Source organism: Bidens hawaiensis, unplaced genomic scaffold (genome assembly GCF_021521415.1).
Source record: "Bidens hawaiensis isolate Kalapana, Puna unplaced genomic scaffold, B.hawaiensis_p1.1 tig00025011_1, whole genome shotgun sequence".
Taxonomy (NCBI): Eukaryota; Viridiplantae; Streptophyta; class Magnoliopsida; order Asterales; family Asteraceae; genus Bidens; species Bidens hawaiensis.
This window is the reverse complement of record NW_027493975.1, coordinates 1-20,831: the sequence shown is the minus strand read 5'-3', so window position 1 is coordinate 20,831 and position 20,831 is coordinate 1. Positions and strand designations below refer to the sequence as shown.

At 36.3% G+C, this 20,831-nt stretch overlaps 1 protein-coding gene across 2 annotated transcripts; it reads left to right on the top strand.

Annotated features, from left to right (window-relative positions):
* The first annotated feature begins 7,094 nt into the window (after window positions 1-7,094).
* On the top strand, window positions 7,095-17,412 carry LOC143570598 (G-type lectin S-receptor-like serine/threonine-protein kinase At4g27290). Of its 2 annotated transcripts, none has more exons than XM_077056214.1 (7): window positions 7,095-8,412; window positions 8,980-9,138; window positions 9,237-9,373; window positions 16,193-16,400; window positions 16,499-16,736; window positions 16,828-16,978; window positions 17,069-17,412. In XM_077056214.1, the coding sequence occupies exons 1-7, from the start codon at window positions 7,110-7,112 to the stop codon at window positions 17,366-17,368; spliced, it is 2,496 nt and encodes an 831-aa protein (XP_076912329.1). In that variant the 5' UTR covers window positions 7,095-7,109; the 3' UTR covers window positions 17,369-17,412. The 2 variants fall into 2 exon arrangements, with proteins under 2 accessions (XP_076912329.1, XP_076912328.1); XM_077056213.1 differs by having other exon boundaries at window positions 7,109-8,412; window positions 8,989-9,138.
* Window positions 17,413-20,831: the final 3,419 nt, after the last annotated feature.

Below are 20,831 nucleotides of genomic sequence, written 5' to 3'. Positions count from 1 at the left end.
AGAACTGTCAATTTGGTCATTTCTTGTTCTTGAGCTTGGTTTAGCTCTTGAACGGAATTAATTATGCCTGCTCTTGCAATGTCATGCAAGGTGAGACAGGTTACCACTCACAAAACAAAGTTTTCTTCTGTCTTCACTATAGAAACAATCAGAATTGTAATACATTGGTTGTGGTGTATAAGGAGATGGTTGTGCGGGAACAAACAAGCTGTCAGATTTATGACCCCGATCATAAAAAACATTTGTATAGAAAGAATTAACATAATCTTGTGAATAACAACCATAGTAGCTGTTATCAAATTGATTGTACAATTGAGGCTGATAATGTTGATTAGTAGATTGATAAAAATTGTTTCTATGAGGTGGGACATATTTACCGGATGTACTTGCCTTTTCCTTTTCAAAAAAATTTTCATTAATTTTAGTTTCCTCAACTTTACAATCTTTTGACGAACAGCTAGGTAAGTTAGTATTTATAGATACCTTTTCATGCAAGTTTATATCAACAATGGTTTCATCAAAAAAAGTTTCACAGTCACTATCAGAACTAGAAACATCATTTTCATTTTCAAGAGAAGTGCCGACATGAACACTCTCATCAAATACATCATTGTTCAAAATGTTTTTGGAAACAATATTATTACAGACAGGGTTAACAATAGATGAATTAAAAAGTAAGGTTTTATATCCACAACCCTTGTTTGTTTCCATACACCCATTTTCTTCTATACAACCTGCTACAGAAGATGAATCACTATTAGAATTAACTGAAGAATCAGCTAAATTAACAGTCTTGGGAGCAGCAGAAACAAATGTTTTTGATATGGGCACATGACCAATACCATAGACCGTTTCTTCCTCAGGAGGAGAGTTAAAATCAAAGTGAGGAAGACTAGTATAGTTATTATTAAATGGCGGTGGTACGAAAGAACTATCATAGCCTATTCCAGTCTTTATTCTTAACTCCATTTGTGACCCAATTAGTTTATTCAGCTTTTCGGTAGCTAACTCAAAGTTTTCTATGGCAACTTTTCTTTGGGTTAATTCAATCTCTAATTTAGCAATTTTAGCATTTAATTCAACTACGTGATTTTCATGACGTTGGGCTAAATTAGAAGCAATAGTAACCTTTTCCCTAAGTTTTGCCATATCATTACCATGAGTATTAATCCTAGTGGTATAAATTTTTGCAGCTTTCTTAAGATCATCATTCTGAACTTTAATGCTACGTATTTGTTCAAGAATTTTAGCATTGTGGTTTCTATAATGAATAATATTATCAATAAAATCTTGAGTGCAAAGTTTGTGTACCTCGGGAATGAGCGAGGAAGGTGTAGGAATCCCATCGGAGGTGCTTGAAGAGGTGCTAGCCTGATCGGTGAATGCCATCCAGCAAAGTTCAGAGGATTATTTAATTCTTCAAATTGATCCCCTTCGCAATCAGGTACAGTTGACTCGGCATTCCTAGCAATCATCGCCTTAGATCTCGACTCGAAGTTCCTGTTTGATGAGCTTCCTTGATTGATTATTGGGACCCTTGACTTCTAGGAGTAGTTTGGGATGATTCTCTTGTCAGACTTCTTAGCACCTTCATTATTAGATATCTCTGTGATCTTGATGTCACCCACAGCCATTGGAGGATTGGTGCATTCACGTGCAAAGTGACCTTGCTCCCCATAGTTGTAGCAACGAAGTTTGTCCTTTTCAAACCCCAAATTCTTCCCATCATCTTTGAAGATGTTCTTCCCATACTTCTTCATAAAGTTGGTAGCACGTTGAACGGCCATGGCCATCTGGTACTTGATGTCTTTTTTCTTGAGACCATACTTGTTGATCTTAGGAAGATCTCCTTGTTCAAAAGACGGATGAAGAAGCTTTCCTTGTAACAACTCCTCTTGACTTGCTATAAAAGCATGAAACCAAGCCACCTGGGAGTTATCAGCAGAGAGGGGCTTTGAAGCAGTGTAAGCTGGGGTACGTGGAGTAGGCTTGATTCCTTGAGCTTTAAGTGCTTGAGCTACGGCTTTATCAACAGCAGATTGAAATGAGCTTGAGTTGGAACTTGATGAAGCTTGAGATATACCAGCAGTCTTGAAGGTTGAGCTTGGATTCTGAGCAGTGGTGTTGGTTTGGCTTATAAATGTTGAGCTTACACTTATTCCAGTTGCCATACCAGCCTTTGAAAGATAACTAATGTGATTGTTCATCCTCAACTTCTCGTCCATCACAAATGACTTGATGACAGAGGTCAGATCAGATAAACTGATAAGATGAAGATTTGAAGTTCTCCTGATTGTGATAACACTGCTACTCCAGGAATAAGGGAAAGAGTTTAGAAGCTTGTCATTTATCTCAATTTGATCGTATTAAATTCCAGCACCATTGATTTTGGTAATCAGCAGTTCAAATCTTGAGATATGACTATCAATCGTTTCTCTATGAATGTAGTTGAACATGTTGACCCCCCCCCCCCTTTCAACATCCCTTTTCGATTGAATCTCATTTCCAAGTTGCCTTCAAACTTGTTCACTAAGGCATCCCACAAAGTCTTAGCAGTGGTGTAGTCTCTCAATGTCAAAGCAGCTTCCCGTGAAAGGCATACAGTCAGAATACCAAAAGCCTTTTAATCTTCAGTATACATTCTCTTGTCATCTTCATCATAATCTGCAACTGCTTTAGGAACCTCACCGTCAGTACCAGTAGTCATAGGATGATGTGGACCTTGTTCAAAGGTTCTAAGAAGATTGTAATCGATAATCTTGAGGTAATTATGAAATCTCCATTTAAACTCATCAAAATCACAGTCCCGCATCATCAGCTTAGGAGGCTTAGACGTGGTTCCAGCCTCGTTCTCAAACATCACATACTTTATCGCTTCGTTACTTGCACCAGTAGGAATAGGATTCGCCATTTCTCAATAACTCAAAGAACAAACACTTGAATAAAAAACTGCTCAAAAACTAAGTCCAACGTATTCTAATACCCAGTGTATTCTAATAGGAATTTGGAAAGTAATTATAGTGAACAAGTGTATTGTATTCGAATAAGGTGTAGATTCGAATACAATTGTATTCTAATGAGGTGAGTTTCGAATACAAATGTATTTCAATGAGTACTTGTATTCGAATACAATGAACACTTGTATTCTAATGAGATATGTATTGAATGACAGAGATTACAATTGACTTAGGCAAAGATGGAAAACAAATTGAGATTGAATGCGATTGACAACAAATGTATGCGATTTGGGAATGTATTCGAACCAAGGAGATGTATGCGAACAATGATTGTATTCGAACCAAGGAGATGTATGCGATTTAGGAATGTATTCGAATGGGTGATATATGCGAAAACATAATGTATTCGAACAACTAGATTTGTAATCGAACAAGTGAATGTATGCGAACCACCAAGTAATCGAATTTGATTTGTATGCGAATAGGACCTTAACAACAATGTGATTCGAATAGATGACACTTGGACTAAAACAGACAAATTTTATTCGAATTGAGGATGTATTCGATTTCAAATTGTAATTGAATGGCAAAGGTATTCGAATTCCTCTTTAGGAAGGTCACCAACCAACTTTCTGTCATCTTTCTCTAACAAGTCCAAATGCATGAATAACACAACTTTTGTAGCAAACTTTCACAAACACCAACACATGCACTATTCTATCACCAACACTTGTAAAATCAAACACCAACTTAACAAACTCTTATACATTATTGAACATGAAAAAACTTATTTTCTTGAAACATTGAAGAACTTATGAACCCGAAACCTACTTATTTTCTTCAAAATGCGTCTTTTCATACACACAAGACCAAAATCCAAGGTTGTGACCCAAGATCTACAACTAGTAGAGCCCGAAAGCTCTGATACCAATTGTAGGTCCCGTGACTGGATCAAACTACACAACAAACAAAGTACTAGTTTTCTTGGATCAACCTCTCTACTAGTTGGCGGAAACAACTAGCAAGGACCGAGATCTCGGATCTTGTGTCGTATATGGGGAGGCCGAAAGTTAGAGAGAGAGAGAGAGAGGGAGAGATAGAGTTTGAGTGTATGAACAATTATTATGCAAGGGTTTCTTTGGTATATGTGATACACACACCATATATATGTGTGTGTATACTCATACACCTCTTTCATAGATAAAGGCCCAATGGGCTCCAATTACAAAAGTCATGGGGCCCAATACATGTAAACGTAAACAAACTAGAAACGTAAACTAACACAATACAAATACGAAAGACTAATTAACAAAACCGGGCCTTACACATTGTAACTAACATTATAATATGTAAATAACATTTAAACTTGTGTAATCATCAAAAATCTTTCTTCTCTCTCCTGATTCAATTTTTAATCAGATTTATTCTCAATCACATATTCTATACCCATTTAATTTATTGTGTGGTTCATATTGAGTTCTTAAAGTTCTTATAACTCATCAAGTTCTTAAAAAATCTTCCCATATATATATATATATATATATATATTCAAAAAGCACTTTTAAATTAAAGGATAGAAAAGCTCGACTAAAAAAAGTACATGGTTGTAAACCGAGTCAGCTTTGCGAAGCTCGTTTACATATACATGAGATTTTTCCGAATCGGTTTTAATCAAGCGAACTTCAAACAAGCCGCAAGCGGAGAACCACGAACATTTAAAACATCCCTATAGTTTTTATAGGCTAATCCTTTTGTCTTCATTAAGTTAAAGATACGTTTATTCGAACTCTCTTAGATTGTTTTTAATACATATATAAATAATAGTGTTATAATAACAAATATAAAATGAATTAACTAATACATTTCTAGAATAAATCTCGGTCTAAAAAAATTTAATAAAAATGTAATGAGAAATAAACATGTAAAAATTATTTTTCAGTTTAATATTGTGGTCCATTAATTTAGATAAAAATAATATTATAGAATGTTTTTAATACCCAATAAGGTTAAGAATGAGAAAATGGGGTTTTCAAAAATCACCTAATTTAGTAAATAGTTTTGGAATCACCCATTGATAAATAATTTTTCTATCCACCCTATTTCGGTAAAAAACTCGTCAATTCCACTTGTGATAGTTGCGTTATTAGTGTCTTTAAGATTATAATTATATCAACATAACCCGATTATGTAATTGGCTCGTAGGTGTTGCTAGGTATAATTCCAAATATGAAGAGAAGCAAATATTAAACTTGGAATTTTCAATTGGCTGTTTTTCCTATCCGTTTACAATCCATCCGTATGTATAGTCGATGTACAGGTTCAAAACGAACTATCACAACCCTTCGGCACTTTTACATAATATAACATTACTTGGTAGGTTACCAAGTTTACAAGTTTAACCCTTCTAAGTACTTAATTAACAAATACCAACTACAACATACTTTGATACTTTCGCATAACTAACCCTTAACTTTGTATGGGAGAGATTAATATCTCACCATAGGGATATGTTGAAATACGTTATATATATTTTTAATATTGTGGTCTTTGTACAATAGACATAAATTTTTTTTCCTAATTGTCTATGGTTGCAACTAACAAACTTGTCTGCTAATATATATTTAGGTTGTTTATGTGTTACACCACATAAATTCTACATTGTGTGTTCCATATTAGGTTGCAACCTTCTTCATAAGTGTTGTAACGTGGGATTTAACAGATGTTATTCATATCAGATCGAAAATGCATAAAGGGCCGCGGCCCGAGGTGGCAAAAAGCCACACTGTGAAACACCACGCCCCTTCCCCATGGCCAGGTGTGTGGAGGATTCTCGTGGAAAATTTCATGGAGTGGAGAGCTATGCGGGATACATTGTTTTAATTTTAAGTGAGCTGCGGTTTTCGTCCTTATGGTTTCATTTCACTTGCAATTAAACCCGAATTCATTAACCACGTTAAGTATGGTCGTTAAACCCGTCAGCGTGCCCCTCACGTGAGGGGCATTTTTGTCCTTTTTCTCCCCATAAACCCCAGTCGCAATTCGCAAGCCCCCCTCACGTGAGGGGTTGGGTTGTATATGAGAATACAGGACAAAACTGTCTCTCACGTGAAGGGTATGCTGATAAATTTAACGACTAGATTTAACGAGTTTAATGAACTAGGGTATAATTGCAGGTGAAATGAAACCATAGGGACGAAAATCGAAAATTTGAAACTATTGGACTAAAACTGCAGATTTGGACAGACCACGTGGACGAAAACCATATTTACTCTTCTTTTATGAACGTTTTGAAATAAAATTCATTGAAAACTTTGTTAGTTTCAAAGATAGTATTTTTTTGGTCTCGTATATGGCTTTAGCACGTACTTGTATATGTAATATTGATATAACATATATACGTACTTTGACTACGCAACGGTGATGAAAACTATACAATTAACTTTTTAATTTTTTTAATCTTTTACATATGTGATTTTTAAACGGATCTGGTTTAGTGATTATCTTTAAATAGCTATTATAAAATATTTTAGTATGTTTTTAACCGTTAATAGAAATTCTTTATTTAAGCTACAGTTATAGGCCGGTGAAATCACCCCAAAATGTGTGAAAACTAATGTGTCAAGTTGTGCTAAAATGAAATGGGCTCTTTGTACCATGATTCAGAGACTATACCAGGGTCTTTTAATAATTCAGTCCAAAACTGCTAAACAACCCCTTAGATCTAGAGGTCCAGCCACATTCATGGAAAACGTAGAGGCGCCATCAACACCTGGACCCATTCCATAATTTTAATTGTAAGGACCATGCATGGGTTAACTTTTCTTGGATGAATGAGTCAAGAGAAAACTTATGAAATACAAAGTTTGATATAGACAACTCATCCAGCAAGCAAGAAATTAACGGATTTTAGTCACCAAGTAATTCCTTAATTGATTGCCGTGTGACCCAGGATACGGGGAACTACATACCCACTAGGCAACGGGGCATAATTTCATAATCACATCAAATGAAGGTGAACGCAACCCCTGCAATTAATAGCTCACTTATTAAGGTACATGTACTATGTAGTATGAGAGGAAATGCTGCTATATATATTGCTAATAACAACAACAAACAGAATATAAAGATATTATCAGAAGTATAAAAGGAAAAATGGAAAGAGTAACTATAGTTGTTCTTTTACTTATTTCATTCCACATTCAGAAAATATGTACTGCTGAAATCGACAGCATTTCAGATATAAAGTTCTTGACAGAAGAAGATACGTTGGTCTCGCCTGCCGGAACCTTTGAGCTTGGCTTTCTCACGCCGGGTAGCTCTGAAAATAGATACCTTGGTATCTGGTATAAGAAAATATCAGTCAAGACAGTGGTTTGGGTTGCCAACAGAGATCGCCCACTCACCCTAGCATCATCGGCTGTGTTGAAGATTGTCCATCCAGGAAGTCTTGTCCTCATGAACGATACCAACACAACATCATCGTCAGGTATAATGTGGTCATCCAACACAACATCCTCAGGAAATGCAACTGCAAAGCTTGGTGACATGGGAAATTTAGTCATTACAGACGGTGACAACCAAAAGATTCTCTGGCAGAGTTTTGATTATCCAACTGATACTCTTGTAGCTGACATGAAGTTCGGGTGGGACTCGTTGACGGGCAAGGAATGGCATCTATCGTCATGGAAAAGTAGTGAAGATCCAGCTCCAGGTGAATATACCTTTAGCGTTGACAAACGAGGTTATCCTCAGAACATACTCAAGCAAGGCGCAAATATCATATTCCGGGTGGGACCATGGAATGGTATAAGGTTTAGTGGGAATTCAAATGTTAACGGGAACAAGTTCTATACAAACAGTATGGTTATTAACGACACAATGGTAGCGTATTCTTATCATCTTATAAATAGTTCTTCTGTATCAAGGTTCACCTTGAACTCTTCCGGGGAGCTACAACGTACGATGTGGGTGGAAGCTGAAAAAAAATGGCAGCTTTACAATGTACTACAAAAAGGCGTCTGTGATTCGTACAACATTTGTGGTGCTTATGGAAGCTGCAGCAATGTGAACTCGCAGAGATGTACGTGCTTAAATGAGAGTAAATTTGTGCCTAGCAACCCAATGGGTTGGAAGGGATCAGATTGGTCTGGTGGATGTGTGAGGCGAACACCATTGGATTGCAAAAATGGTCACGGAACAGATGGGTTTGTAAGGTATTCAAATGTAAAATTGCCGGACACACAAAAAACCTGGTTTAACATGAGCATGACCATGAAGGAATGCGAAGCAGTATGCCTAAAGAATTGTACGTGTATGGCTTATGCAAATACAAATATCACAGGGGAGGGAAGTGGATGCTTGCTTTGGCTTAATGACCTCTTAGACATCAAAGTAATCGTTGACGGCAGCACCGTTGGTCAGGATATTTTTGTAAGAATGTCTTCCTCTGAATTAGGTAACTATCTCTTGCTATATTATACTATGGCATGCTACAGCTATACTATCTCCATCTGATTTCACACTATAAAATGGCTGTTCATAAAATACTCAAACAACCAATTTGAGAAAAAAAAAAGTCAAATTTCAAAGATTATTGATCAGAACGGTCATTTAAACATTACCCAAACGAGCTGAGAAAATTATTGGTCGAAGCGGCCACTGAGCCAATATCTGAATGACCGTTCTGATAGGGGGGCAAGCTGAGAAAATTATTTGTCGTAGCCGACGTAAAGCCAATATGCGGACGGCCATTCTGACCATAGACGGTCAAACTTTGAATTTGTTTTGTCAAAATGGTAGTCAAGCTTTATCCAGATGGTCGTTTAAAATGGTGTGTAATTAGATATCAAATGGCGTGTGTATAGCTGGCCCTACGGCTAAATATGTGTATATTTTAACACAAAACTAATAGTAATGAGTAGTTTTATGATAAATTCAAGTTCTCCACGGATGGATCGTACAAACTTACTAGTTTCATTACTATTATGTATCTCAAATTTACCATTGTTGTCACTATGTTAAGATCATGCAGTTGCTCAACCAGTTTCCGAGAAGCGATCAGGAAAACACATCAAATTCATTTTACTAGGAGTCTCACTGGGAGTTTTTATTATAGGATTGAGCTCTACGTTGTTATGGTATTCATTGAGAAATAGGCATCATGCACCACCAACAGTAGAAGGTAAGCAATATATCTATGCAGAATAGTTTTAGAGTAACATGAATTCTTTGAGCAGATTCTGGGAGTTTAAAGTTTGTCTTAATTCGAACGCATAATAGAACCTATGCATGTAGGTCAAAGCCAGCAAGAAGTTATGGAGCTACCATTGTTTAGCTTCTCTACAGTAGCACAATCTACTGCTAATTTTTCACCAGAAAATAAACTTGGAGAGGGTGGGTTTGGGCCTGTTTATAAGGTAAAAGTATAAAATATTGCTTTGCATCACATTTATCATACCCCCAAAATCTCGGGGCACAACCGAGGTTGAATGTACATGATTTTCTCTAGTAAAACATAATCTTTATTACTTTGGTGGAAGTCTTAACCATCTTATAGTTTAAATTGAAAATATTTCATAACTTAACTAGAATCAATGAACATCAGAATTCAACATATCGATTAAATCCATGACGAATACCATTTCTGCCAAAATAGCTAAAATGATGCCTTCTGTCACACCACTTCGTTTCCTAGCCATTGGAGGCCGTAAACCTCTGCAAAGATACATTGTTAAAAATAATACAGCAGCTTAATGCTGGCGAGCATACAAACTTTAATTTAAAAGAAAAATAAAAAATATTGAAAGATAAAAGACAATGCTTGAAAGTCATATTCATAGACAACTCTATCTAGCTATCGAATCACAAGTGTACACACACACACACATGACTGAATTATCTTGTCAGGCATACAATTAATAATATATACACAACCTTAAAACGAACTTACAATTGTGACAACCCGATCAAGTATTTATACTACTAGGTAGAATGAATCATAAACTACTAGGATAAAAGTTAAGGAACCTTCAAATACATCATCTAAACAGTAATTATTAATTTCCTACTTTATCACCTAATTAAAAATTCTTACCTCGAGTTATTGAATTTGATTAGGATTATGCCCACAATCACCCTTTAATTCTGATACGGATTCACGACTCCCAAAAATTCTTGCATCTCGCGAAGCTATACTTTGGGAATTTTTGACAGGAATGATAAAGGATCGAGAGATAACAACGATTGATCAAACAAATATTGAATTGATAATAATATTGTGTGGGTTCGTTCGTTTCATCGTATGCATATGCAGACATATATATACAGATTAATTAAACAAACTATGACCTAATGACACAATTGACCCTTGTACTTTGTTTGTATTACATTAACTAAACTAATATACAAATAATCATAAATGACTAAAATGCCCTTTCGGTTGTGAGTGATTATTTCCAACAATCACCCCCTTAATCACGATCAACTTGAAGCAGGTCTTTGACGCCAAGTAGTTCCCTCATTGTGATAAACTTGATCCTTGGTAGCGCCTTTGTTAAGATGTATGCCTTCTATGATTCTCCAGTAATATGCTCCACGGTTATTTGTTCATTTTCGATGCATTCACGTATGAAGTGATAACGTATATCGATGTGCTTGCTTCTACCATGAAACACGGGGTTCTTCATTAAGGCTATTGCTGATCGGTTGTCAACCAACAATGTGACATTTTCTTCTTTCCATCCGGTTAAAGCGCTGAGCAGTCTCTTTAACCATAATGCTTGACATGCTGTTGCGGTTGCTGCCATGAATTCTAACTCGCATGATGATAATGCTACGGTAGGTTGCTTCTGAGTGCACAGCTGATAGGAGAGTTTCCAAAGTAGAATACTATTCCTGTTGTGCCTTTCCCTTCTTCAGTGTTAACTCCATAGCTACTATCACTATAACCAATTAACTTGCATCCTCCATTGCTTTGATAAGTTATACCATAATCTTTTGTTCCTTTGATATAATGAATAACTTGTTTTATTGCTTTGAGATGATGCTCCTTTGGTTCTTGCATGAAACGACTAAGTAATCCTACATAATAACTTAAATCTGGTCTCGTGTGAAGGAGATACCTTAGGCATCCTATTAAACTTCTATACTTGGTGGGATCAACTGGGTCTCCACCTTCAACTTTTGTTACTCTAAGTCCTGGATCCATTGGTGTCTTCGTATCATTGCTTTCAAGCATTTCTGAGTCCTAGAGACTCTTATTCACATAACCAGTTTGTTTAATTGAGATATCACCCCCTGTTTGGGTGACTTCTATACCTAAGTAGTAGGCTAACAAACCTAAGTCGCTCATTTTAAATTTTCCGTCCATTTGTGATTTGAATTTGTCAATTTCTTTCTTCGGTGATCCGGTGACAATCAAATCATCAACATAAACTCCAACTATCAGATTAGAGTTTGAACTCGTCTTGATATAAACTGCTTGTTCTAATGAACACTTTTGAAATCCAAGTGACTTCAACGTGTTATCTAACTTTACATTCCATGCACGTGGTTCTTGTCATAGTCCATGCAAAGCTTTTGAAAGTTTGTAAACTTTTCCTTTGTCTTGTGGTTTCACAAAGCCTTCAGGTTGAGAAACGTACACTTCTTCCTTCAATTTTCCATGTAAGAATGCTGATTTAACATCCAGATGGTGTACTTCCCATTTGTTATAAGCAACTAAGGCTAAAATTAAACGTACAGTTTCTATTCGTGCTACTGGGGCAAAGACTTCTTCAAAATCTATCCCATGTTGTTGTACATAACCTTTTGCTACTAAACGTGCCTTGTGTTTTATTATATTTCCACTTGCGTCTCTCTTGGGTAAATCGGTCAAGATCCAAGTCTTGTTCCTATTGATTGAATCTAATTCAACTTTCATAGCTTCAATCCATTTTTCATCTTCTGCTGCCTCCTTATACGTACTAGGTTCTTCTTCAACTAGTAACAATTCATTTTCATCTAAAATTATTTCTGGTGCTCGAGTATAAATATCTTCTAAACTTTGATAGCGTAACGGTGTATGATCATATGGTCTAGAGGAGCTTGCAGATGTTTCAAAGTTTGGTTCGTGGGTGTACGATTGTGGAGTGACTGGTGAATTTGGTGGATTAACGGGTGAGAGTGGTTCTTCATCTTCATGAGTTTGATTTTCAGTTTGTTCAAACTCAGGTTCAACATTGATGGGTGGAACAGATGTTGAAACTTCGTCAACTGTAAATTCTGTCCATTTGTTTCCTTTCTAATTTAAATTCCCATCTTCCTCCTTACAGTTCCAAAACTCCTTTTCCTTAAAGTATACATCCCTACTAACACAAATTATATTCGTTATGGGATCAAATAATCTTAGGCTTTTGATCCTTGTTCACTACCTAAATAAATCATTTCAGTGCTTCTATCATCCAACTTCTTTAAGTGTGGTAGTAACACTTTTGCATATGCCTTACAACCTAAGACTTTAAGATACTTCAAATTTGGCTTATCACCTTTAAGCGCTTCGAAAGGTGTGCTATTAACTAAAGCTCTGGTCGGCGTTCGATTTAGGATGTAGACAGCATGTCTTACTGCTTCTGCCTAAAATATCTGAGGCATATTACTTGCCTTTAGCATACTCCTTGTAGCAGATAGTATTGTTCTATTTCTTCGTTCTACCATGTCATTCTGTTACGGGGAGTATGGTGCAGTAAGTTGTCTTGCTATTCCATTTTCTTTACAGAACTTGAAGAAATCTTTGGACGTGAATTCTCCACCTCTATCAGTTCTAAACATCTTCAATTTGGTTCCTAACTCTATTTCTATCATCAACTTAAATTCCTTAAACGTCTCAAACGCTTGATCTTTTGATTCGAGAAAGTATACCCACATGTACCTTGTACAGTCGTCGACTAATAAGAAAATATACTTCTTTCTTGAATGAGTTGATGGCGAGATAGGACCACAAAGATCTCCTGAAACTAAACCTAATGGTTCAGTTGATCTAGATTCGGCCTGCCTTGGAAACGGAGATCTACTATGTTTTCCAAGCAAGCATGCATCGCAGACTTGTGAGGAGTGTGAAATCCGCGGGACTCCTCCAACTAAATTCTTCCGTGTCATGTCTTTAATCGTGTTAAAGCTCATATGACAAAGTCGTGCGTGCCATAGCCATGCATTATCTTGCAAACTTGCTAACAGTGAGATGGGTGTGCCAATCTACAAACTAACTATGTAAAGTCTATTCTTCGAACGTTCGACTTTCATGAGAAGTGTTTCCTTTATGTCATACAAACGTAACCAATTTCTTTTAGTTGCCCTAGACTCAAAATATTGCTTTTAAGACTGGGAATGTAATAAACATTGGTAACAACTCTTTGCTCCATGTTTTTGCATTCCAACAATATTGAGCCCATGCCTTTTATTTCTACATACGAACCATCATCGAAACGAACATTCCCATTGATCTTCTCATCAAACTCAGTGAAATGTTCTCGCGAACCGGTCATATGGTTGCTAGCACCATTGTCGAGATACCACATGCTTTCATCAGTTAACCTATAGCTACTGTGCTTGATCTCCTTTTCGTTTAAGAAAACTACTTGAGTATCAATACGGTCTTCACGGATTGCCATTAAAAGGGTCGGCTCTTCATCCTCTTGCACTAGATTGGCCTGATCTTGTGCATGATCCTTTTGAGGGCAATTTGAAGATAATGTCTAAGTTTGCTACAATTGTAACATCTAACCTTACTCGTGTCAGTAGTGAACTTCCTTCTATTTTGGTTAGAATCTTTGGACGGGTCTTGAGTGGAATCTTCCCGGGATGATGATGGTGTAAACCGTCCACGGCCTCGGCCTCGTGGATTGAACCTCCTACTTCCTCGTCTTGCATTTGATTGTCCACGACCATGATTACCGTCATGCCGTGTGAACATCAACTTATCCTGATTTTCAACTAGACTTCCTTTCTTTGACTTGATTCGTTCCTCGAAAGTTTTTAAGTCTTCCGATGGTTTTGTCTAAAGTCATTTCATCTAAATCCGAGTACTGTTCTATTGATGCTACTATTTGGATGAACCTTTCGGGCACAGAGTTAAGTAACTTACGTACTAGGGTTGATTCATCAAAAGTTGATCCTAAACCATTCGCTCTAGAAACTATGGCGTTCAACTTAGCGGTGAATGAATCAATAGATTCATCTTCTTTCATTTGCAACAATTCGAATTCGGATTTAAGGGTTTGTAACCGTTCCTTTTGCACACGGTCTACTCCTACGTGTCTAGTTTTCAACGTGTCCCATATTTCTTTTGCACTTTTGCACTTTGCAACTTGCAACACCAAATCTTCGGGTAATGATTGAAAAAGATAGGCGGTGGCCGTCTTATCTTTCTTCACATCGGGTTCTGCGGTTTCAAGCGGTTCAATCATTTCCCAAAGGCCATTTGCCTCTTATATGGTCTTGAGACGTATTGCCCAAACCGTATAATTTGTCGGTTTTAAGATTGGGCATTGAAAACTAGAAAGTGTTGCCACTTCCTTGTAATGTATCATTGGACCAATATTCTGATTTGTGTATGACATTCTTACAATTTTCATCAACAATTCGATTCTAAACGGGGAATCCTTAAAATCACTATGTTTTCAATAATCTACGGGTTTCTATAATAATCCAACAACAAAAACAAAATCTATTGTCTAACAATCTGTGACAAAAGAATAAAAAAACCGGATTAATAAACCTGATGATGACGGGTTCTGATGTGTCTGGTTAATTCTTGATTTTGACTTTCAGTTTGCCATGAACTCGGCATCGTGAGATGATAATGCCATTGTCCCTTGCTCTTGTGTACAAAAAGCGATTCAAGCATAATGGAAGTAGAAGACAACACTGGTACCGGTACTGGTGCTTTTCCGGACATCAATATCAATAGCGTGAATGTTGTCGCTATAACCAACAAGTTCTTTTCCACCACCCTTTCGCATTCCATAGTCCACTGTTCCTTTAATTTTACGTATAGTAAATATGTTTTGTTTCTTGCATGTGAATCTTCCTCAGTGACCTCATGTATCTGAGCCACCCAAGTAAATGCCTGTTGTCAGTGGTGTACATTCATTGTGGTTTGGTTCTCTTCCTTCGATAGCTTCACACTTGGTTCCAATGGACACTGTTGCAGTCAAGCTGCTTCTATAAGGATTTTTCTTTTTCTTTTTGTTCATAGCCTGTTTGGTTGATCAAGATTCTTGATCCATCTTGCTAAACCTCTCTAGATAATATGCTAACAGCCCCAAGTCACTCGTTTCAACTTTGACCCTATTTGTTTCTTGAAAAACATGATTGATCTCTTCCTTTCTCATTCTGGTTACCATCAAATCGTCTACATAAACCCTTAACATTAAAAGTGAGTTCAATCGGGTTGCATTCTCTATACACTCTTGTTCTTGAAGACACCTTTGAAATATGGGTTGTTGGAGGCGCCTGTTGAGTTTCGATTCTAAGTTCAGATCTTTTCTCTGTCCTATACACTTTTGTGTTCTTTACTTGGCTTCAAGAAACTCTCTGGCTGAGCAACATAGACTACTTCCTTTAACTCACCATGCAAGAAATCTGACTTCACGTGTAAAAGTGGTGTACCTCCTACAGTCCTACACTTCCCGGGCGGCCGAAACGAGGATTAAAAGAATTGTTTCAAGGCGTGCAACCAGAGAAAACATATCATCAAAATCGACTTCGTGTGTATGAACACAGCCTTTTGCGACTTATCTGACTTTGTTGTTCACAAATTTCCCTCCTGCATCCTTTTTTATCATGAATACCTATTTATATCCATTGAATTTATGGTTGTTAGATAAATCGGTTAGCTCCCCATCTTGTTTCTCTCTATTGAACATTTGAACCAATTTCATTTGTCATGACTTCTTTTCTGTGTATGTTAGCTGCTATGTGAGAATAAGTCCTCGCCTCATCATAAGCTAATAAAAGTTCATATATAAATGTGGGTGTTACAACTTTGCCAAAGTCTATCATAATATTCCCATCATATATAATTCATAAGAATAGAATTGTATTTCAAAGATCCAATGAACACACCTTTAAATTCATTACTCATAATTAGATGTTGATCTATGTATTATAAGCATGCCACTTACACAAAAAGAAACCAATGGAAGTCACGCTTTGATGTTTGTTTAATTGTTTTTCACTCCGCAAATGGTAATCTTTAGGGCATGCTAGAAGGGAAAGAAATTGCTGTTAAACGTCTCTCCATTAGTTCCAAACAAGGACTAAATGAGTTCAAGAATGAAGTCATATGTGTTTCAAAACTTCAGCACCGAAATCTCGTTAAGCTTCTCGGATGTAGCATAGAGGGAGATGAGAAATTATTGATCTATGAATATATGCCAAACAGAAGTCTGGACTTGTGTATATTCGGTAAACATCATATAATGACCTTTGATTTAATACCTGGAACTACCTGTCTACTCTACTGAAACTATATAAAAATAATTAAACCTAAACATGTTTTGCAGATAAAACACATAGCACACTCCTTGATTGGGCCAAACGATTCCACATAATTGAAGGAATTGCACGTGGACTTCTTTATTTGCATCAAGATTCTCGACTGAGAATCATTCATAGAGATCTTAAAGCCAGCAATATTCTACTAGATCTTGACATGAACCCTAAGATATCAGACTTTGGCATAGCAAGAAGCTTTGAAGGAAATGAAACTCAAGCAAACACAGAGAGAGTTGTTGGTACATAGTAAGATACAATAATCCAATTGTATATAATATTAAGTTATATTTTTCTTAAGTTCATTATATTACTTTTAGAAATGTTTTACCTACTGCAGTGGTTACATGTCCCCGGAATATGCACTAGACGGTCTTTTCTCAACAAAATCAGATGTGTTTAGCTTTGGTGTTTTGGTGTTGGAGATTATAAGTGGGAGTAGAAATCGGGGATTCATTCATACTAAGCATGGCAATAACCTTATTGGATGTGTAAGTTCGTGAGCGCGTCACAAACGGTTTGATTTGTAATTAAAGGTCTCTACTCTACAACTGAATAACTATTTCCACCTTTATATTCAGGCATGGAGAATGTATAATGAGGACAGATCAATGGAGCTCATAGATTCATCTTTAAATGAGCCAAACGATCCATTTGAGGTTTTAAGATCAATCGAAGTGGGTTTGTTATGCGTTCAAGAAAGTCCAGAAGACAGACCAGAAATGTCATCTGTGGTTCGAATGTTGGGCGGTGAGGGTGCTTTACCAAAACCTAAGCAACCAACATTTTTCACAGAAAGGAACTTACTTGGTGCTGATTTCTCTTCAAGTACCAATCCAACAAGCAATGACTTAACTGTTTCAAACGTCGTTGCTCGATAACAAGCACACAGATAACTCCACTTGTGAGGTTGTGGTAATTGTTTCTTTGTATATGTCCTAATGATACCAAAAAAAAAAAAAATTTTGTGTGTTACATGGTGTGTGATTTGTAGTATTTTTTTACAGGAGATTTTACGAGTCTTTTGAGTTTTAAAAATTTATAAAAGTGATTTTTATGGTAATATAAATTTACACACATATAGGTAAGTTTAGCTATTATACATGTAGTATACTATCTATTAAGAACTTAGTATCAATCCAAGGACCCAATAAGTTACCAATGATATATCTTCGTGTCATTATTTATCCCATGAAATTAGAGTTTTTGAATATTTTGAATTAATCTATACTATATATAATGAGCCAAATATGGGCAAATTAAGACGTTTAATTTTAAGTAAATTACAATACTTAATACATAAGTTACAACCTAACAAAGCATGTTGAAAAGGACAATATTGTCTTTTGAATGATATTATCACGTGCATTTTCAATTCATTAAAGATACTTACAATTTTCTCCCTTTAACTTTAATCATTTTTTGTAAATTTAAACAATACTTGCAACTATGGACTTTAATCTTTTACCTATATACTCTTTTTATTTCACTTTTAACCCAACTTCCCCCAAGAAATTTGAACAACCATAATTTTTTTATACGTTAATATTTTTTATAAAGCATTGCACCATAAAAACGAACATTTTATTATCTTTAATTTGAGTATCATATTGTTATAGTTTTTCAGTTTAAAAAAAATATTATTTTATGTATAAGTGTTTGCGGTTTGCTTCTGATAGTTTTTAAATTAAACCATGAGCCAAAACGTTATTAACGTCTTTTGTCGTCGAAAACCGAAACTACCCCGTTGAAAATGAAATCGGCTGGCCAAATGTTAAAGAAAAAAAATCAAATGTTTCACGGTTTCAAACTTAACAACGAACACACATAAACTTGTAATGTGATTACCAAAGTTGTGTTTCCCGTAGCATCACACGAGCACCCGTCTAGTAATTAATATAAATGTGAAAAAATAAGTTATTAGAAAAGTATAACAAAAAAGTATTCGCTTGGACTTTGAATCCACTTATTTGACTTGTAATGACGAATAAATATATATATGATTTCGACACTCGCTAAGAAATGTAGGCTAGAGTCTGTCTAAGTGGAATGTTGCTCTACCCAATCGCGAGATGTGCATTAATATATAATCATCATTTACAATACAAGAAAAGGAAAAAAAATCAATACAATGAGTACAATCCATGTGTGTGTTGGCCAAAATAAGCTAAGCAATCAGGAGCTCACGTGGTGGCATGAAACTGTGCTTGAGAGGCTTAAGCAATATCCTCATTGGTATTGGAGGCATATGTGCAAATAAAGATAGACATGGGCATTTTTTTTGCATAGTGCCCATCGGTTCAGCATAACTGACAGTTAGGAATATGGCTAGGACCACGAGAGAATGATTGAGAACTGGCCTAGGAAGTTGAGCTACGGGATCTGTTTTTAGTCATGCATGAACCTGAACCACGGAACCGTTGCTGATTTGCTGAGAAGGCAACAGAGGTTGGGGATGGTGGATGAATAGTCTGCAAAAATTGTTCTAGACTTTCTGCCTTAGTTTTCTAAGTCTCAAGGAAAGAAGAGAAATGTTCATACGAACAACAGTGGATAAATTATCAAAAGCATATCCAAGCCCGCACAAGAACGAGTGTGTCTTGTCGATATCGGTGACAAGATAACCGATAGCAGCCAATTGGTCACATATTTCCTTGAATTTACGAGCAACTCGGTAACAGGTTCTGAGCCTTTGGTGAGTTGCCTGAGGTTCTCACGGAGTAGATGCATTCATTCGATAGACGTGTTGCTATAAGCAACCTCAAGGGCCAATTAACCAGATTTCTCGAGCAGATTTGAGACCTAGTACTTCGGGGGCAACCACCTTCGTAAGAAAGGCGTTGAGGATGATCACTGCTCGATGATCAGCTTCTAACCATTCGGCAAGTTTAGAGTTAACACTTCTCAAGAAAGGATCGGTTATTTTAGACGTGATACCATGTAAGTGGATGTTTCTCTACCTAATTTGGATAGATGTGCATTAATATATTATCATCATTTACAATACAAGAAAGAAAAAAAATCAATACAATGAATAGTTGAATACAATTAGATCACAGAGAGTAATTAACGGGATTAAGAGAAGTATTGGGATAACAATATTTGCTATATATTTGTCATGAGACCTCATGATTCACTTGTCATATGATCTTTTAGGAAGTTAGCATGATGGTAAGATGCTAACCACCTCAACTTATTTCTACCGCAAGACTGTGATGCAGGTTAAACGTCAAGGTCTCATTATGTAACTATATGATTAAGGGTATGTTCTGTAGGGAGATTTTAAGAGTTTTTAGGAGCTTCTAACTTCAAGCTTTTAAGAAAAATTTCATACTCAATAAAAAGTTTTGTTTGGTTTGAAGGAGTTTAAAACTTTTAGGTTAGGAGAAAAAACACAATATTTGAACGCTCCTACTAGTTGCGTTTGAGAAAAGCTACAAACTTTTAGTATTTAAAATTTTACAAGTTTTGTACTTGAATTTTCCATCACCTTTTGTTAATTTATATAATGGTTACACATTTAACCCTTATTCAAAACCAATTACTCTCCATGACTTTTAAAGAGGCCATAACTTTTTCAAATGTTAATATTTTTTAAAAAAAGTTGCATCATAAAAGCGAGAATTTTATTCTCTTTAATTTGAGTATGGTATTACTATACTTTAACTTTAAAAAATTAACATATTACGTGATTACCGGTTAGGAGCGACAAGTCGAGTCAGGCGAGCGCGAGCCATGTGTAAAACCAGATTAGGGTCAGAACGAGTCAATACAAAAAGGGCCAATTTAGTTTGGTTCGTGCCAGTAAGATTTTGAGTCAAAATGGGCAAGGTGAGAACAGGAGGTTTCCGATTAGAACAGTGACAGGTTGGAACGAGATTCGAACCAAAACATGTTGGTTTAAAAAATTATCTATTTGAAAATACTTTACATTTCAGCTTTGCTTTTTTGATGCCACCGGTTACACGCGCCTTTGCATGAATTACACATCTACATCCGGGTTATATGTGCATTGTCATCAGGTGAATCATGTACCGACACTAATTATGTGGTTGATGTAAGGTTGCGTGCCCACCCCACCCACCGTGTGAGCACCCGACTAGTTTTATTTCTGCCAAACACCTAAATATATATCTAAAAAGCTACAACTAACAGCTACTAGCTTTCAAGCTTCCAGCCACCCACTTCTAGCCAACAGCCACCATCTAGTTTCCCCAAACATACCCTAATTAGGAAGTTAACACGATGGTCATACGCTAATCGCTTCAAATCACGTCCATTCAAATCTAACTATACTATTAAATCAATTGAGCTTGTATCCACTTGGCTTCTTTCTATTGGTTT